The following is an 18,790-nucleotide window of genomic DNA, read 5'->3' on the forward strand; positions in this document are numbered from 1 at the left end:
AAACAGGCCATGATTGGGATTTGGATGGGAGTGCATGGAAAAATAGAATACTGGCCATTTTTATTTATTCATAATTTGTTTATTCACTTATTTACTGTTATAAATAATGCCAAACATAACACCCAGACGTGTGAAGTGGAAGTTGGTTCTCACCCCCGAAGTGAGAGGAAGTTCACATGCGCTATGGAGAGAGGCTGTTAACTGGTGGCATTTTTCCCTGAGTTGCCTAGGTTACTGCGCTGACGAGTGCATTCTTGGGACCGAACACTCAGATTTCACAGTGCCATCTTAATGGAGCAGCGAGACGTCTGGCAGGCACTTATGAATCTCGTCAGCCAAGGCTGAGGCCCCACACTGACAAACAGAGGAGAGTATAGGGTGGGGAAGGAAAAGTGGAACGTAGCAGTACTGCAAATAGAGTACAACAAAACAGGAAACCTGTGAATTAATCAGCTTAAATACCTGTGCTGTCAGCTGGAGTGAGAGCTTTTAGGAAGGTTTATCTGACTTTTTTTTTTTTAGCTGGCAATTTTATTCCCCCTGCATCCTGCATGGCAAAATATGCGTGTACCTTCCAGTGACTCTTCTGACCTCTCTGTTTGTGGTGTGATCACCCAGTAGCTCAGTTAGGCCCCTTGTTATGTAACCTTTCAGATATCCACTGGCCTGTATCAATCCCTATGTAGCATTAAACCCAATGCTGGCAACACATACAGGCCCTTCGCACAAAACATGAATTTGAATTAAGTGAAGGAATGTAATGAAGTTGAGGCATGTGAGAGGAGTGTTTTTTATGTTGTGTGGTTATATGGGTTGCAATGTCAGTGATTGCAACATTGGGGATTGGGTTGATTAGATTTGCATTCCGACAGTTGAGTAATTGACTCCAAATTGGAACTGCCGAGCCGGAAAATATGTGCTCAGATAATGAACGATTTTCCAGTTGGACACCTTACATTATGTGTCAACCACTAAAAACAGTGGAGTAAGAATTCATTGGGCCCTGGCATGAAAGCGTCCCTCTTCCCACCTCCCGCCTCTCTTTAGCATGAAGAGTGAATCCTCCTCTACTCCTGCAGTGCTCCTGGAGGTCCAAAACAAATCAGCCAATACGTGCATTTCAATCATGTATTCAGGCCCTCTCTTCATCTGAGACACCCGCACCCGCACTTTTGGTGTGAGTCAGCCCTTCGGAGACTACTTTCATTTGAAAGTCTTGTTTTGAACGAGGGGGTTACTGTAGTGTATTCACTAGGTCCTGGGGTCAGATGTGTCTGGCCATTCAAATGGAGGAGCCCCTGCTTGCATTATTACGAGAAAGGTTCCTCTTAAGAATCTATAGACATGTTATTTGGAGCCCTACAGAGGCCTTGGTGAACAGTGGCAGATGGGCTTCGACAGTAACTTATTCTATTAACTTTTTAAATGGAAAGACCTTCAAAACAAACCCAAGGTCACAGACTGCACCTTTTTTTCCTGAAAGCGCAGGGGACTTGGTAGTTTCAGTGGGCCTGCTTAACTTTTGGGAAATTGCGCTCCGAGTACTGTGACTTTTCGACTGTCGTCATTAGCAGAGGAGCTGATAAATGGGAGGAATTTAAGATGTTTCCAGGCATCACAGTAGGATGTCCCTGTGTGCTGAACAGAATGAACTTTCCCTAATGAAAAGGCTCTTCAGTCCACTGAAAGAAATGATTGGTTCCTTTTAAAAATGGGGTAAAAAGTACCCTTTTTTTAGAATAAGTTCTTAGCTCCTTCTGTATAGATTTTCTCTAATTAACCAAAGGTGACATCGTAAGATTGTTACTTTTTTTCCTCATTCTTCAAAATGTCAGCGTAGTCAATTGTGGTGAAGGCACTTCACCTGTAGTGTTTTTCATTGGTTCATTAGTTTCAGTAATGGGAAGCTGGCACATGGCACATCCAATTAAAACTATAATTTAGCAAGCTTTGGCCCAAGTACAAGAACCGAAAAGTTTCTTCGACTTTGTGCCCTCCGCGGAACATTCGTATTTGGTCCACGACTGGCCCAGAAGCCTTGGGAGAAGATGACAAAAAACATGAAAGCGGTTGCGAAGTGAGTGATCAGCAAGATCACTCAACAGATCAATCAGACCTCACAGAAACTTTGAAGCCCCCAGCTGCCTAATCGATGAGGAGGAGCCAGCTTGTTAGTGCACTCAAAGGCGGGTGGAAATAGAGAGGGGAGAAAAACACAAACACAAACCCTTCCTGGCATCACCCATTCGCCAATCGTGCCATAGACTGCCAGTCACTGTTAACTCCCTGGCACGCAATGGCTCGGCACAGCTTTGTACTGTTTGTTTTTCTGTCCAGTCTAATTTGTTTTGTTACTGTTGTTGTTTATTAATCAAATCCCACAATGCTCGCACTTCCTCTTCCCTCCAATTAAGGAGGGGGGGAAGGAGCACAGCGGTTTTTCATCAGGCCGGCGGCGTTTTAGCCGGATGTTGTCTGTTGATGACGGACATCCGGCTCTCCCTCTGATCAGCTGGGGCGGTGGCGGCATCAATCACTGGCTGAATAAAACATGAAGGTGTTTTGGGCTTGTTTGCCTGCCTCACCACATCTGCACGTTTGCCCCCGCTCCAGTCAACATCACAGTTGATTCATATCCTGCAGCGCCGCTCCTGATCACGCATGTTTATCAAACCTCTAACCTGTTTTGTTTTTTTCTCTCTCTCCTTGCAGGAGCAGAGTCCCAGTAATCAGACGTCTCTGGCCATGATGCAGGAGCCGCAGGAGATGGTGGAGGAGATCGTCACCGTAGAGGAGGACCCGGGCACGCCCACCTCCCACGTGTCTGTGGTCACCTCCGAGGATGGAACTACACGCCGCACAGAGACCAAGGTAAGGACCACTCTTCCCTCCCCCCGCTTCAGCCCATAATGGTATTTCGTTCCTGAAGGATGTTTCACCACTTACGGAGAGGAGACGTCTCTGTAATTTATCACAGGCCCGCACCCCCTACTGCTCAGACACTCACCAAGGGTTGATTTTTGCATTATTTAATCAGGGACCATATCAGATAGCCAAATAGTAATGATATGCGAAGATTAAGCCCTGTGTTGATCAAAGATGAATCCACCTGATGCCCTCATGAACATGGATATTGGGAAAGAATGCTGAAGTGTTAATGATGCCATTGAAAATAATTTTTCATCAATGTTAATCTGATTTTTAATGTCATCGGGAGGGATCACAGCGTAGCAAGCCGATGCATTATGCATACTTATCAGACAGCAGGAGGGCATTGATGAGATGAAATATTAAAATCTTCATTAGCTGTACTTGGCGAATCTCTGGTCTCTTAACCGAGGGGAAAGTTTTTGCGTGCACGAGAGAGAGAGAGAGAGAGAGAGAGAGAGAGAGAGAGAGAGAGAGAGAGAGAGAGAGAGAGAGAGAGAGAGAGAGAGAGAGAGAGAGAGAGAGAGAGAGAGAGAGAGAGAGAGAGAGAGAGAGAGAGAGAGAGAGAGAGAGAGAGAGAGAGAGAGAGGCTTGTGTTTGTTGTGGATTGCTGGATTAGCAAGTTGGGAGACGGCAGTTTGTGGTGTGAATGGTGATGAGAGCGTCATCTACCACAGTGCTGACGCAGGGGCTTTCTGAAAGTGAGTTGGCATGGTGCGATAGGGGAGCGCACACTGCTCACCGGCTGATGAGAGTGCAATTGTGAAAGGCCAAACTGTTCTAGAAATGTCCAGGGCCACCCGTAGCTGCAATGTCAACATGTCATTGAGGTTGAATAGGTTCACACAAATCGCTTCAACTGGAGGTCCGTTTTTTGAAAGCTGACATATTCAGATACATTGTGTAATTTGTGTAATATATGGAGCCCTGAGGCCTTTCTGGGAGAAGCTGAAATGAAAGGAATCTATGAAATTTAAGACCTAATTTACCATACCTTCATAAAGTTTTCAAAATGTTGGCAGTCACGAACTTCAATTCCAAATCCAATTATATTGTAAACCCTTTGTTGGATTAAACTGTCTATCACCTTGTCCAATATGTGGTGACATTTCCCAAAAAAAAAATCAAGAGTTCAAATGTTAGAAAACGAATGTATTAGAGGAAGAGTTTTTAAAAGTGATCGTGTATTTTCAATAATGGTTGCTGGTGCTTTAGTCACCCTAAAATATCATGTCCTGATATTAGTGTCAGTGTTTAGGGACCCTCTCTTGATTTCACGTTGCCTTTGTTTTATTGTGTCTTGGGGGGTGGGGCGAAAAAAGGATATTCCTGCTAACGCCAAGGTGAGTTTGAAACTGTTTTCGCCGTCACTCACCATTCAGGCTGTCCCCATCCAGCCCCCTCCTGTGAGCAGCTCCATGCTGCCCTGTGTGCACAGCTTCACATGTCCCAGTGTGTCACAACAGAGTCTCCACCCTCCACCCATCCCCACCCCTGCTGTGCGCCAGCCTGTGTCAACATGATTCAGCCCATCATCTTGTCCAGAGACAAGCTGTGCCGGGGACAACTGAAAATCAAGCCGGGTCGAGCTGAATAGTGTTGAGCTGTGCCATGCTAGGCTAGGCTAACCTAAGCAAGGCTATTCAGCTACACTTTCCTACTGCTAAAGGCACCATTAAAATGCTCTCCATATTGCCACTGTTACCAGAAGACATTACTTACCCAGGAACAGTGAATGTATGTTCAGGTCTTTTAAGCTTCTTTATTTATTGCATGTCAAGATAGATTGAGAGGGGGCAGGAAGCACAATGCCACAAGAGAATTAAATAAATAAAGGAGTCTTTGCTAGAAGACACACTCAGAATCCCCTCAGGGGAGTCGATCCGTTGTTTGGAAGTAATTTCCAATCAGCGAGAGGGGTGGAGAGGAACAGAGAGAGATTAATCTATGTTCAATCCTAAAGCAAAGCACGGTGACGTGACGGAGCTTGTCCTCACTAACATGAAACTGGTTAAGCACATGTTTCACAGATGAGGCTAGAAGGTGTAATCTCTTCTGCATTATAGGTGTATTTGGGTTGATAGCCTCCTGTATGTAATACCAAATATGCCCCAGCACAATGTGCATATAACCACCAGGCAATAAGGCACATCAAGAGAGCAAACCAATGTAAGAACATCAAAAAAGCAAGTTTTCTATTTATGAAAGGTAGTATATGTAAGCCTGGCTAAATTATTTTATACCCAAGCAGATTGGGAGCAGTATATTAGTATATTTGTGCACTCGTACCTCCTCTCCTTTTGCAGAAGTAACCAAAGCGTTTGGCTAAGGTGGCGGAGGCTAAAGGCTACATGTAGCATGAAAACATTCATATGATTGAAAAATATCTAGGCTTTCATTAATGTCTCCATCAACATCGATTGATATTTTTTTCACATTAACTTAGTCAAGGCAAATGGGCCCCTGTAGGTCTTCATTTAAGCACTCAAGCCTTTGAGCTAGCTGTCTAAACATTACGTTCACCAATGGACTTGCTACTTGGTACTTGTTGCTACCAACCACAGGATAGCCATGCCATGCCATGCCATGTCATAAACACAGCAAACATAGCAAACACTTTAACTGTCATTATTTTAGCCTCTGAAATTAGTTTTTTGAGAGAGGTTGGTGTGGCTCTAGCTGGTTAGCTTGCTAACTTTAATAGATATCTGGGCAACAGCATCCCAGACAGCCTGTGTTGAGAGATCTCGGCTTTTTTTTAAAAGAAATGTTCCTGACATAATGGGTAATGGCGACCTTGCCTTATTGGGGACTTGGTTTTGGAGAGGACCTCACCAAGGCTAAGATGGTGAGAAGACTCCAAACGGATAGAGGGGCCTAGCTCATCGTTTCTAACCAGTGGGCAACAAGACACAAGGATGTTTTTTACCCCATTGTGTGCGTCTGTTTAGGTACACTTTCATTACTTGTCACAGCTGAGGGAAAGAACAGTAAATTGAGCTGGCAGATTGGTGTATTTGGAACGGTCGCTGCTGAGCAGCAATCTAAATGCTAAACTGCCGAATGAATTGTTGTGGAGTCAGGTGCAAGGCCCCTTGTTCATGTGCCGAGTAAGTGGGGGCTCCGCGTCCATCTTGCCATCTCAGCCTGCTTTGTGACGTGTGTGTGTGTGTATGTGTGTGTGTATCGTTATCGTTTCTTCCATTCCTTTGGCATTTTCCTATGTTTACTGAAACAATGGAGCAGTTTGTTAAATGAGGTCAAGTTTTAAAAAATCTTAGTTCTGTTCTCGAGGCTGCTTTGCTTCGACAAATCATTTCTACAGAGGCAGTAGGGGAGGAGAAAAAAAGCTGTTGGCCCAATTACATGCAAAACAGTCTTTGAATAAAAACTAGGGTGAGAGATTGAGAGATGATGAGGTGGAACACACTCTGTGCTAGCACACAACACGTAACAATGTACCATCTTGATAACAGGGTCAGCCAAACATGTATATCTCATTGTGTGTCACTGTCTTCAGTGTGCTTGTTTGTAACCATTTTCTCTCCCTCTTCTTCCTCCTCCCCAACCACTGGTGCACTTCGCCTTGTGTCACAGGTGACCAAGGTCATCAAAACGATCACGCGCCGCACCTACCTGCCTGTGGCCACGGCCGACTGCCTCGCTGACTCCAAACTGACCACACCCATACCCACGCCCTCCCCAACGCCCAGCCCATCCGAGGCAGACTCAGTAAAGAGACGCTTTCCGCTTTGGCCTTGAACCCGCCCCCCCCCCCCCCCCCCCCCCATCCTCCTTCTCTTACCCACCTACTAACAGTTACCCTAGCTTACAGCTGGTGTGGTGCCCTAGGCTATTAAAACGAATACTGCAGTGATCGTGAAAAACCCTTACTGCACTGTAAAGTCTTGAGTGTGACGCCTGGCCCGATTCCCTCTCCTCCATAACAGTCTAACATCGAGCAAATGCAAGCCTGTGCCTTGTCTTTTAAAAATTCCTTCACTCTACACACGCCATCACTGTCCCACAAGCCTGCAAGCTCTGTGACCCGCACGCGGCACGAGCCTTAGTGTATGCCAGTGTTGAGTGGCTGTTCTTAAGGTTTATTGTAGATGTTTCTGCAGGCTCGCTGGTGAGTCCCCAGGGTCCCTGTGCTACACAGGAAAAAGTTGAAAGGCCTTGCAGTACCACCATTGCTGCCACCGCCACCGCCACATCCCTCATGCGTGCAGAGGATCTCTCCAGGCTAGCGGATCAAAGTGTCTTTGAGAGACGGCGGATGCCATTGCGTGTGGCGCCGACACAGCTCTCCGGCAAGGAGTCTGGTCTGGTCTGGTCTGGAGCGTGGTAGTCGTGAAACTGTGGCATGGCTTGCCTCTTTTTCCACCCCACTTTGAAGGGAACTTCGTATTGACAGGGAGAGAGGCCATGGCCATGGCACTGTTATGATCTGCCTATTTATACAGTGGAGCTATGAGGTGTAGAGCAGAGAAGATACAGTACATGAAATATACAACATATTAAAACATAACTTGTTATGGGGTATCTCATAGCTGTTTATTTCTCATTATACTCTATAGAAATATAAAAAACCCTCATTTGGGGCCCTAAGCTAGACGCTTTTGGTGCAGTTAAGTGTTTCCTGAGGCTACTTCAGCCCAAATGGATGTCAATGCCACACCCTAATCAGGCAGCTCAATAGCACCAGCCTGTTATTAGAGGGCTGGTAGTGGTTGACACTTTAGTACTATTATCAAAGCTAGACATCAGACAAGCCCTTTATTTTGAACATGAAAGGGATTTATATATAAATGTGTGAGTTTTCACGCAAAGGCGAACAGTACGACCGTAACAAGTGCAGTGCTTAAAAAAACATTGACGGCAGGGTAGCTTTTTCAGTGCGGGAAAATAAAGCAGGAATTAGTCACAGAAGAAATGGTCCTTAACTTGAGAGACATTAGAGAACATTCTAAGTCTAGATCGACCTCGCATGAAAGGCTAGTTGAGAGGCCAGCTTGGGTCTGAAGAATGTTGTTACAAGAGGATTGCTCTTTCCCTCTGAAGCTGTCTAATTTATGTACTATAATGTGCATGTTGGCTTACCCCATGATATGTCTTGTAGATGTGTTGAAAGCCTATCATTAATCCTTACCCGTCAGTAACACAGAGAATGTTTTATGTTGTTTCATTATATGGATGAGATGTGTTAAGGATGGATGTAATAAGAAAGCAAAGCCATTGGCAGAAGAATTGACGTATCGTCCAACCTCCACTTTCATTACACACAGAGAGATAGAGCTTCAAGTGGTGTAGCTAGCGATGAGGAGTGGTCACACACCTTGTCAGGCCAGACATGGCTCACCCCAGACGCAGGGGCTTGCTCTCCAATGACGATTAATTGTCATCAACCTCATTAATTTTCAAGATGAATTTACAACCACAGATGAAATAGCCAATTATCGCAGCCACTGGATCTTAAAAAAAAGGGAAAGCCTCACTGGCTAGCAAATTGGTTTCTGTTGCGCTCTTGAACTTCCACAGTTGAGAAGCTTTCCCTTTTGACAGCCAGACATTTTTGTTGTTGCCGGATCAGAGGCAGTGGGTTATGACAGGGCAGGAAAGTCATTTAGACCAGAGGCCACACAGACTTCCAGGCCTGAAAGCAGCGTTCATAAAGGGCCAGAGAGTGGTGCACAGACAACCCGTTAGGGAGCTGCTCAGTGTTCAGGTAGTAACGTAGATGGTGGGCTTCTGGAGGTGTCAGCTAGGCTTATCCGCTGTCACCTGCTCAGTCAACCTCCCCCTACAAGCAGCTCTTGTAATTGCTTGTCAGCTAGTCACTTTAGCAGAGAGCGCCACCCAAAGTTTGTGTGTGTGTGATGAGTGGTCGCAAATGTAATGTGTGTCGAGTTACAACATCATTACCGAAACAAAGAAACAAAGCAGTAGGCTTTTGAGGGAGATAACTTCTCGCTAAACTAACGATTATTTCTCGACATTGTTCGCTGCTGTGTTTTTCTTTGTTCCTTTAAACACAAGGGGTCTTTGTGAAGGCATCTCATGTGTCTGTTTTAACATCTGGCTATGCATGACACTTCATTGACAGTGACTGCTGTCTTGCCTTCACAATGCAGTGATGCTGTCTTCATTACATTCAGCTGCCTCTTGTGAAAAAGGCAGAGTTGACCGTAACTTGTGTGTGTGTGTGTTTGTTTGACTTGCAGCTTAACCACTACTCATTGGTTTGGCTCAGTTTGACATGTGTGAAGTTTATGGTAGCTGTGTGGAACATCTCTCATTACTGCTGATTCAGTCCAAGCTCTCTGTTTGCTTTTGATAGTATGTGTCGTCGTGTGAGTCTAATGGCGCTCGTGTCTCCCCGCAGGTGACTAAGTCAGTGAAGACGGTGACCACGCGGACGGTCCGGCAGGTTCCGCTGGGGCCAGATGGCCTCCCGCTGCCTGAGGGCTCCTCGCCGCTGGGCAGCTACACGGACTCCATCGACAGGCGCTACCTGAAGAACGGCGACCGCTACATCACGCCACATGCCAGCTCCACACTCGGTCGCCCTTACAACAACAACTCCTCCTACATCAGTGCCGACTCGTACGCCGACACGCCCAACAGCCAGTATGGTGGCGGCAGCGTTAGTGGCCACCACTACGGCCTGCACGATGGCTACAGCGACCTGGCCGACAACTATGGCAGTCTGTCGCGCGGCCTCAACTACCGCCCCCCGGCGCGCTACCCGCCCTACATGGCCGGTGGCTACCGGCCCGAAAACAGCTACACGCTGCCCATCCGCAAGGACGACTATGGCCATGTGGCGCAGCCGCAGGTGCCCATGGGCAGCAGCAGCGTGGACCTGAATCGCTCGCAGCCCGAGCGCTTCCAGCCTGAGCCCTACGGCCTGGAGGACGACCGCCGCAGCCTGGGCCCCGATGACGAGGAGCCCTACGAGTTGGAGCCCGACTACTCCACTGCCAATCGGCGCACCCTGGGCGGAGCTGACCGCGGGCGCACCATGCGGGAGCCAATCAGAGATGGACCCCGTGTCAGGTGAGTGAACACAATGGGGCTTGGGTATGGGCTTGGACTCAATGTATTGTTCTATTTTATAAAGATGGACACAACATCTCAGTAGCTGATTAGCAAGAGCACGCGTGGAAGTATGTGGGCACTGGCAGTTACTGTTATTGTTTGAAATGGACGTATTCATTTTCATACGTAAAGGGAGCATAAATGAGCCTTTAGAAGTGCTCACGACTCAGCACACTTTATTTCCTCCTTGAGAGCAGACGCACTTGGAAAAAGGGCAGCTTTGATGATTGGTTTGGTGAAGCATGCAGATGGCTCTTTCCTAGAGCCTCTCTCTTTTCATGAGAATAATCAAGAGGTGTTATTGTGCAGCAGCATATGATACAGAGTGTGGGTGTTATGAGAATAAGCCTATAGGGGGGGAAATGCTCCATTGAACCATAGCATGCACTCTATATGTTCTAATTACGTATTGTCAGGAGAGGCCATGTAGAGAGAATGACACCTTATGGTACGGAAAAGTACATTTCTAATTCAAATTGATTTAGCACATCTGCAATCGGAATAGAACTGAGTTGATGGAGAGGGTGTCTGATTGAGAGAATGAAAGAGTGAGGAGGAAAAAACAAGAGTGAATGGATGGGAGTGAGTGTGACTGAATAAATGGCAGACTGGGAAAAGTCAGTATAAAGCCCATGCTTCAGCCAACAACCCCCCCCCCCTTTCTTCCTCTTTGAGGGGTTTTCACCAAAGGTCACCTTCAGCTGGGGAACAGTGTAACCCCTAGCACCATCTGGCAACTTACCGCCGGTTAGCGTTACCTCCAGAGTGCTCAGAGCGTGAGCCGGTGCCTCCTAACAGTATCCACAACCATTCCCGTTTCCTACAGTTGTTCCACTCTGCCCCTAAAACTTGTCCTTAGTCCTCCAACACGGCCCCTATTAAAGGAGGTTTATCCAAGAAGGCCTCACGGCAAACTGACATTTGGCTGTTGAGTGGAAGCATTGTGGGATGTGTTGTTTTCTGTTTATCAAGAGTCGGGATGCTGGCCTGAAGCCAATTTGTAAAGGAAGGAGATTGAAAAGAGCAAAGGAGAGAGACTGAGAGAGGGGGGTAGGGAGGGAGAGAGAGAGAGAGGGAAAGAGATGGAAAAAGTTGCATTGAGATGTACAGATGATGCAGGATTGGGGAGGCAGATACAAAACTGGGTTTTGTTGGAGGCTGGTTGGTGCTTGGTGCTTCCATCTGTAGTCTCAGATATGTACACAGATGGAGTCTGTCTCTCTCTCTCTCTCACACACACACACACACACACACACACACACACACACACACACACACACACACTCATTCACTCACTCTCGCACATGTCCTCTACCTCATATAACTGTCAGCTCTGACAGCTCTGAAGAGCAATCTAGCATGCCTGTCAAAGTTGTTACATGTTTGATAACACCGACAGACACACACATAGACACAAGCTGCCCCATCCCCCCAACAGGCACATGCTGTGGAACGCCAAGACACTGACAGATCACCCTTTAATGAAGCATCATGATAGAATGGCACAGTCATTGTTCTGGAAAAGCGATGTTCTACCGTCTTCTTTCCCCTGACTGAAGCCTTCACTCTCATCACTCCACTGTCTCCCTCTCTACCTTTTGTTCTCTGTCTGTCTATTTCTCTCTCTCTCTCACTCTCTCCCAACTACATTATATCTGGATTTTGAATGGCATCTCTTTTAGCAGCCAACACCCATCCCCTGCATCCCCCCCACCCACCCAATCCACCAGCCCCCCTCTCTAATAACAGTCTTACTCTGAAATCACTGTAATGAATGCAGAAAAAAGGAAGTGTTTTAATTACAGTGTATCGTGCTAGACAGTTTGGAAACCTTCAATTAGGCAGAAAATGGGAAATGAAGATGTTGGTGCAGTGTGCGGCCTCCCCACGTGCGTGCCGAGCGGCGCCTTAGGGCACTGCTGAAGCGTAGTGCTATGTGGAGGGAGCGATGGAATAGTGTGTGTGTGTGTGTGTGTGTGTGTGTGTGTTTGTTTGTGTTTGTCTCTGCCTCTCCACCTCTGCTGTTTGATCTCTATTGGTCATGCTGAGTCCCATTTTGTCTACTTCTCTATCTGCAGCTCTCTTCTGTTTGTCTTCACTTGCCTTTCTTCTGCTCTCTCTGTCAGTGTCACTCTTCCTCCACTGCTCGCTTCTTCCCTCACTACTTCCATCTCTCTCTCTCCCTTCTGCCTTGTTCTCTCTTTTCTCTGCATGTGTGGGGCAGTTGTCAGGGTAATTAATAGCCAGTCGAACTCTAACCGTGTATGTTTGTGTGTGTGTGTGTGGGGGGGGGGGGTGCGGTCATCTCTTTTAGTGTGACCACAAGACGTGTCCACATTCTCCCCAACACATACACATGCACACACACACACACACACACACACACACACACACACACACACACACACACACACACACACACACACACACACTTTTTCCACTGCTCCATTCCACCTGCTATGTCATCTGGCAGCAGGAGCAGAAGGGTCACCATGGCGATCGCCTCCTGGGAGACTAGCCGCAGACCCGCCCCCTCCATGTGCTCTTTCCTCCCTAATGAAGATCACACATGACACCTTACACTGGGGACTGTATCAAACCAGACAGGGCAACAGCACTGCTCAATACCACATTACCAGGAGATAACGGAGAACACAAAGATGGCTGGCCTCCCATGGCTCCAATCTGTGTCTCACTGCCTTTCTCTGCCCCACTCTTCGCCCCCAAAATGCAAACAGCATAATAGAGAATCTCCACTGAGGTGACACTCGAATGATAATAATATGGAAGAGGATAAGAGAATAGATAATGTGATTTTGCGTGACAAGCGGTGCTTTGAAACGGGGGCTTTTCATTAAAAGAATAAAGGGAGGATGCGCTGTAAACCTGCTTTTTTCCCGCACCTCTCCCAAAAAACAAAACCTGCGAGCCACCAATTAATTACACTTCTTTAGAAGACAAAGAAAGCGGAATATTTTAGCTCAAAGCTCAGCTTCGCTCGAGCAGCTTTTGTTGGTGGAGCTCGAATGATTTCACAAAGCGCCTAATCCTTTTATTATTATTCTGAAGGGAAAGTCAAGAAGGACACACAGGAGTAACGCAGGAAACTATGTAGATACGGCAAGAACATAGGAAAATGCAGTTATGGTTACACAATAATTATACATTACATACATTATACATGTATGGTACTGTGTTCACATTCACTCTCTATCTCACTCTCTCTCAGACACACACACACACACACACACACACACACACACACACACACACACACACACACACACACACACACACACACACACACACACACACACACACACACACTCACATATAAAGGACTGGGATGACTTCATCCTGGTGTGAACGGCAGGCCCCTGTAATCATGGCAGGAGCATCATGTTTGGCCGGAGTGCGGCTGCTTTTAATGTTGCGTGAATAACGGGTCGGCGCCCACACAATGGCTCCAATTTAAATGCAAATCCTGACATTCCCATCAGGCCGCCTGAGAGGCATCAACTAGCATCGGTGGTTGTGTATAAATAATTTCAATTTATGAATTCAGGGTGTGTGTCTGTTTGAGCGTAAGACAGAGAATGTGTGTGTGCGTGTGTGGGTCTAGGTGTGCACGTAAAATATTGAATGTGTTTATGTGTGTGTGTGTTGTGTGTGTGTGTGTGTGTTCTAGAGAGAGAGAGAGATTAATGATGCCTGTGAAGGGACCGGGCTAATGGAATATCATTGTGAAGATATCCCATCTCTCTGCTCTGTTCTTGCCACAGCAAACTCAAATTGGTCTCTGAAAGCGCTGTCACCAGTCCTAATATCCGCCTCGCTGATGAGCTTCTCCAACCCCTCATCCTGTCTGTCGCGCACACACACACACACACACAAACACACACACACACGCCAATGCATGCACATACTCACAGAAATATGCTACTTTTGCAAACACATTCATCATGCAGCTCAGGAACATTAAAGGGTACATTAGTACATGCTTACACGCACGCACGCACGCACGCACGCACGCACGCATGCAGACTCACAGCTCTGAGTGACTTAATTACTGGGCTTAATCAGTAGATGGCTTTGGGTGCAGTTTTATTACTGCCTGTAAAACAGAGCTGTCGGTTTCCCAGACAGACCACCCCACTAAATCCCAACCCCGCCCCCCCCCACACACACACACAAATATACTGATTTAATATACTTTCTTTCATTCTTTCTCTCAATCTCACACACACACAAACATAATCATTACCGTCTAATTACACACATGCGCTTATACACTGGCAGCCATGGCAGCAAATCAGAAACTGAATACCCACTGAGGTTCACTGAGTCTACTACAGATCCTGTTGCCACTCCAAACACATGGGCTGCCCGCCTCTGAGCGCAGTAAGTCAGTCAGTCAGGTGAGTTCACTCCAGTCCACCACTGCCACACCGCAGCCAAACCACACCAAAGCAGGAACCCGAGAAGCCCACCCCAGCCTGGCTCCTCTCCTGTCGTGACTTTCATGTGGGCGTTGAAGAGGGGCTTCACCTGTTGTTGCAGCTGCAACTGTGAGCCCTGTTTTGCGGCTGTTGCTTGTTTTTATGTGTGTGTGTGTGTGTGTGTGTGTGTGTGTGTGTGTGTGTGCGTGTGTGTTTTTCCTCCGGCCCGCTCGCCCGCACTGTTCCATGTTCCCATGTTTCCAGGCGTGGTGTATCAAATGTCCTGCGTTTCCTGCTGCACCCGCCTCCTCAGCTCGATGCGTATCAAGTGATCTTTCACATGACGTGTGCCAGCTGGGCACTCTTGCCCCTCTGAGGTTCCACCCCTGCCCCGCGTGCCACCTCCACCACTGTGGCGCTGTGTCCCTCTCGTTGGGGGCCCAGGCAGCTCGGAGCCTCGTGTGTCCCCATCCTTCCTGTCCCCACCTTCATAGGCAGTAATTAACATCAAACACCTCGTTAGCTATGCACGGTTCCTAGAACACACAAACACTCGAGCACAACAGCAGCTTATTTCAATGCAGCGCATATCAAAAGGCTCTCAAGTTGGCGGTTCTATAATTCCAGATAAACAAGCTCTGAGAGAGAGATGGGGTGGGGGGGGGGAGAGAGAGATATGGAGGGAGAGAGAGGTAGTGAGTGAGTGAGAGGAGGATGTAGTGTGGGTTCAGATATGGAGTGCCACTTCAATTCCATTCCCCCATCTCCCACTTCCCCTCCCTGTCCGCTCTTATTACCAGCTGGATGGCAACCCGAGACGCCGGGTTGAGTGGAACAGCGAGTTAATAGAGTTTGCATTAGCAACCCGGCCTCGGATGCTTACGGAGCGAGCTCAGGAATAATGAGCCCAGGGGGGGAAGCAGGACGCTGGGTGGAGGGAGTTGGGCCGGATGAAAGCCCTTGTAACCCCCATCTCGCACAGCATCTCTTAAAAGCACAGGCCAAGGTGAAGGGTTTTTTGTTTATTTATTTATTTTTGCTTCGCTAAGGGGGTGTAGATGCAAGACTGATGTTTCAGAGCCTAATGGTGCTCATACCACAAGTGACTTGTAAAAAGGGCTCCTGTCTGCCAGGCAGAAACTTAGAAGTGTGGTGGTGATCCTGATCATGTCCTTCCGTGTGTGTGTGTGTGTGTGTGTGTGTGTGTGTGTGTGTGTGTGTGTGTGTCTGTGTCTGTGTCTGTGTCTGTTTGTGTGTGTAAATTATGAATCTGGCTAGATGTGGTCAGTTTGTGTGGGATGTTGATGTCGCAGAGAAGGCCAAAGGTTGGTACAGGTCAGTGTGGTCAAAACCGCCTACAGAAACCTCCAGACCTGTGGGTGAGGTCAGGAGGGTCACGTTTCCATAGAGTATAAACCCACTCTAAAGTGCACATACAGTATTATACTTCACACTCACACTTCCACCAAAATCCATAATGCCCTTTTTCTGCCATGCAGGCACCAGTGAGAACCCTCAGTCATGTTGACATCAGGCCCCTGCTACTGGACATGGGGCTGAGCTCTCTGTTTTCTGCATGAAACTTTAGTCTCTTACTGGAGAATATTCTCTTTTTCCTCACCTCTTTTTTTATGAAGAAAAAAGATCCTCTTTTACTTTTTTCCTTATCTCTCAGTGCTTTGGAGTACAGTCATTGTTGCTCTTGGCTTCTCTCTCTCTCTCTCTCTCTCTCTCTCTCTCTCTGAAGGCTGTGCAGACTCTTACTTTCTCTCTCTCTGTCTTTTTCTCTTTTTTGTTCTGCATGAGCTAAGGGTAAAGCTGTAACCTTGCTTTTCTCCGTCATTAATAAAAGACAGAGAGAGTGTGTGTATGTGAGTGAGAGAGCATCACTCTTCCCTGACAGAGACAATAAATAAGGAAGCGGTGGCTGTTGCTCTCGCCGACAGGAGCTGTTTTTCCACCCCGCTCGCTGACCAAGAGCTTATTAAGAACACGGGGCATTTTTTCATCAGTCTCTATTTCTCTTTCTCTCTCTCTTTCTCTCTCTCTCTCTCTCTCCTCAGTCTCCTTTAACCTCTCTTTCACCTCTTCCCTCCATTTTCCGCCTCCTTCCTCTCGTCATGACTCTTCTCACCTCTGCCCGACTCCGTCTAACTTATTTTCTCAGCTCAGAGTGCCATTCCCCTCCGGCAAGTCAGTTGCGCCTCCACTGCCATTTCCCACAGCCTTCTCATTGCCTCCTCAACACTCAATTGTGCATTAGGGTTCTCACCCATTCTCATTGCCTCCTCAACAGCCACACTGTCCTCAAATGTGCATAAGGATTCTCACCCATTCTCCCTGCAGGGGTGTGCATGGATAATCGCATATCCGCTTACCCATTTGCAGCATAACTATTCGATTACTAGTTACTAGGTTAGTAATAATAGTATTTGGTTATTCTGTACATGCACACAGTTGGGAGGTTATGAGAAGATATGAGATACCCACTTTAAATAATGATATTGTTACTTCGTGGAGATGGTATGCACACTTGCTATTTATGTTGTACTACTAATAAGAAGCAAAATCCCAATGCGAAGTTTTTTGTTTCATCTAAGGCTAGAGACTGTCAATATGTTTATTTGCCTCGAAAGTATAACTAAGACGGTCTGCTAGGAATTTTAAGTCCTGACTGATACATGCATTTGGTCAGTGGTCTTTCTGGGGGAAAACCCATGCTAAAATAAATCTCTAAAGTGCCTCATGTGGTTGATGAGAATATATTTCCTTTCTCTCTCTCTCCCTACCTCCTCCTCATCTTCTATCTCTCCACACTTCCCTGTGTTGCTGAGCTATTTGCGTTTTCCCCCCAAATTGTACGGTGTTTTAACAGGCGTCACTTTGGATATAATGAATGTATAATGCATGAATGAATGGAGGGGGGGGGGTTCATAACCATCTGCATCTATTTCTATAAATATACAGGGCAAATATATATATAGTATACAAAACTAGTCTTTAAATGATAAATTCCATTTCTGTTTCTCTTTTCTCCCTCTTTCTTTCTTTCTCTCTTTCTATCTCTCTTTCTGTCTCCCTGCTCCAGAGGGGCTTATGACGACCCTATTGAGTCAGAGATGATCGACGAGCGCCACCCGTACATCCAGGGCATGTACCCGGCACCACTGGCACAGCCCGAGCGCGGCAGCATGGCCAGCCTGGACCGCATGGCCACCATGGACCGCATGGCTACCCTGGACCGCATGGCTACCCTGGACCGCATGGCTACCCTGGACCGCATGGGTGGCCGCCGCTCGCCCTCCGTGGACAGCATCCGCAAGGACCCGCGCTGGCGAGACCCGGACCTGCCCGAGGTCATCGCCATGCTGGAGCACCAAATCGACCCGGTCAAGTCCAACGCCGCCGCCTACCTGCAGCACCTGTGCTACGAGAACGACAAGATCAAGAAGGAGGTGCGCCACCTGAAGGGCATCCCCGTGCTGGCGGGCCTGCTGGACCACCCCAAGGCCGAGGTGCACCGCAAGGCCTGCGGCGCGCTGCGCAACATCTCCTACGGCAAGGACAACGACAACAAGGTGGCCATCAAGAACTGCGACGGCATCCCCGCGCTCGTCCGCCTGCTGCGCAAGACCAACGACATGGAGGTCCGCGAGCTCATCACAGGTGAGTGACCACCTCAGTCCCCCCCCCCTGTCCCCCCCCCCCCCCCTACTAATTTGCCTAACCTCTCCTCGACTTCCTGCTTCTAAATACAACCTGTTATACATGTTATACAAACTTCCATCTACTTACAATCTTAACCCCTTTTTCCAAGAATCACCTCAGGGTTTGAAAACCGCTGTGCTAGGCCACCTGCGCTAATGGCAGCTCAAATGTGTTTGTCTACATCAACTCACCCACCTCTTTCTGTCGACTGAAAAAGCGGTGTTTTTTTCTCCAAGTGAGTGACACACCCGCTCTGTCGCAAATACACCAAACACATACCGAACAGGAACTCATTTAACATCACGGCTCTAAAGGGCCTCTCTCATGTGCTCCTTAAGAGAACGTGCTCCTGTGAATACTCTCAATACACACATGTTGTTTCACACACACTCTCTCTCTCTCTGTTTGGCCACTCGGCTAATGAAAGCCTGGGGCTTGTTGTACACTGCACACTACACAGTGCTGCGTGTCGGGGGCAGAGTCACTTTGTGTGTGTGTGTGTGTGTGTAAGAGAGAGAGGTGGGGTGGACCCAAAAAAACAGGTCAGTGTTACAGTACGGTCCGGTAAACTTTGGATGTGACCTGCGAAATGTCACTGTGAGTTCACAATGCAG

At 47.5% G+C, this 18,790-nt stretch overlaps 1 protein-coding gene across 15 annotated transcripts in view; it reads left to right on the top strand.

Annotated features, from left to right (window-relative positions):
* Window positions 1-18,790, top strand: part of arvcfb (ARVCF delta catenin family member b) — a 161,162-nt gene that overhangs the window by 97,430 nt on the left and 44,942 nt on the right. For 12 of the 15 annotated variants that reach the window (XM_031570393.2, XM_012815941.3, XM_042708236.1 and 9 more), the window contains 4 exons: window positions 2,713-2,871; window positions 6,526-6,660; window positions 9,314-9,987; window positions 17,557-18,134. In XM_031570393.2, the coding sequence (XP_031426253.1) occupies window positions 2,713-2,871; window positions 6,526-6,660; window positions 9,314-9,987; window positions 17,557-18,134 (1,546 nt within the window). Of the gene's footprint in view, window positions 1-2,712; window positions 2,872-4,250; window positions 4,272-6,525; window positions 6,661-9,313; window positions 9,988-17,556; window positions 18,135-18,790 lie in introns of all 15 variants that reach the window. The other 3 variants (XM_031570400.2, XM_031570401.2, XM_031570399.2) reach the window with 2 other exon arrangements.

Source organism: Clupea harengus, chromosome 7 (genome assembly GCF_900700415.2).
Source record: "Clupea harengus chromosome 7, Ch_v2.0.2, whole genome shotgun sequence".
NCBI lineage: Eukaryota > Metazoa > Chordata > Actinopteri > Clupeiformes > Clupeidae > Clupea > Clupea harengus.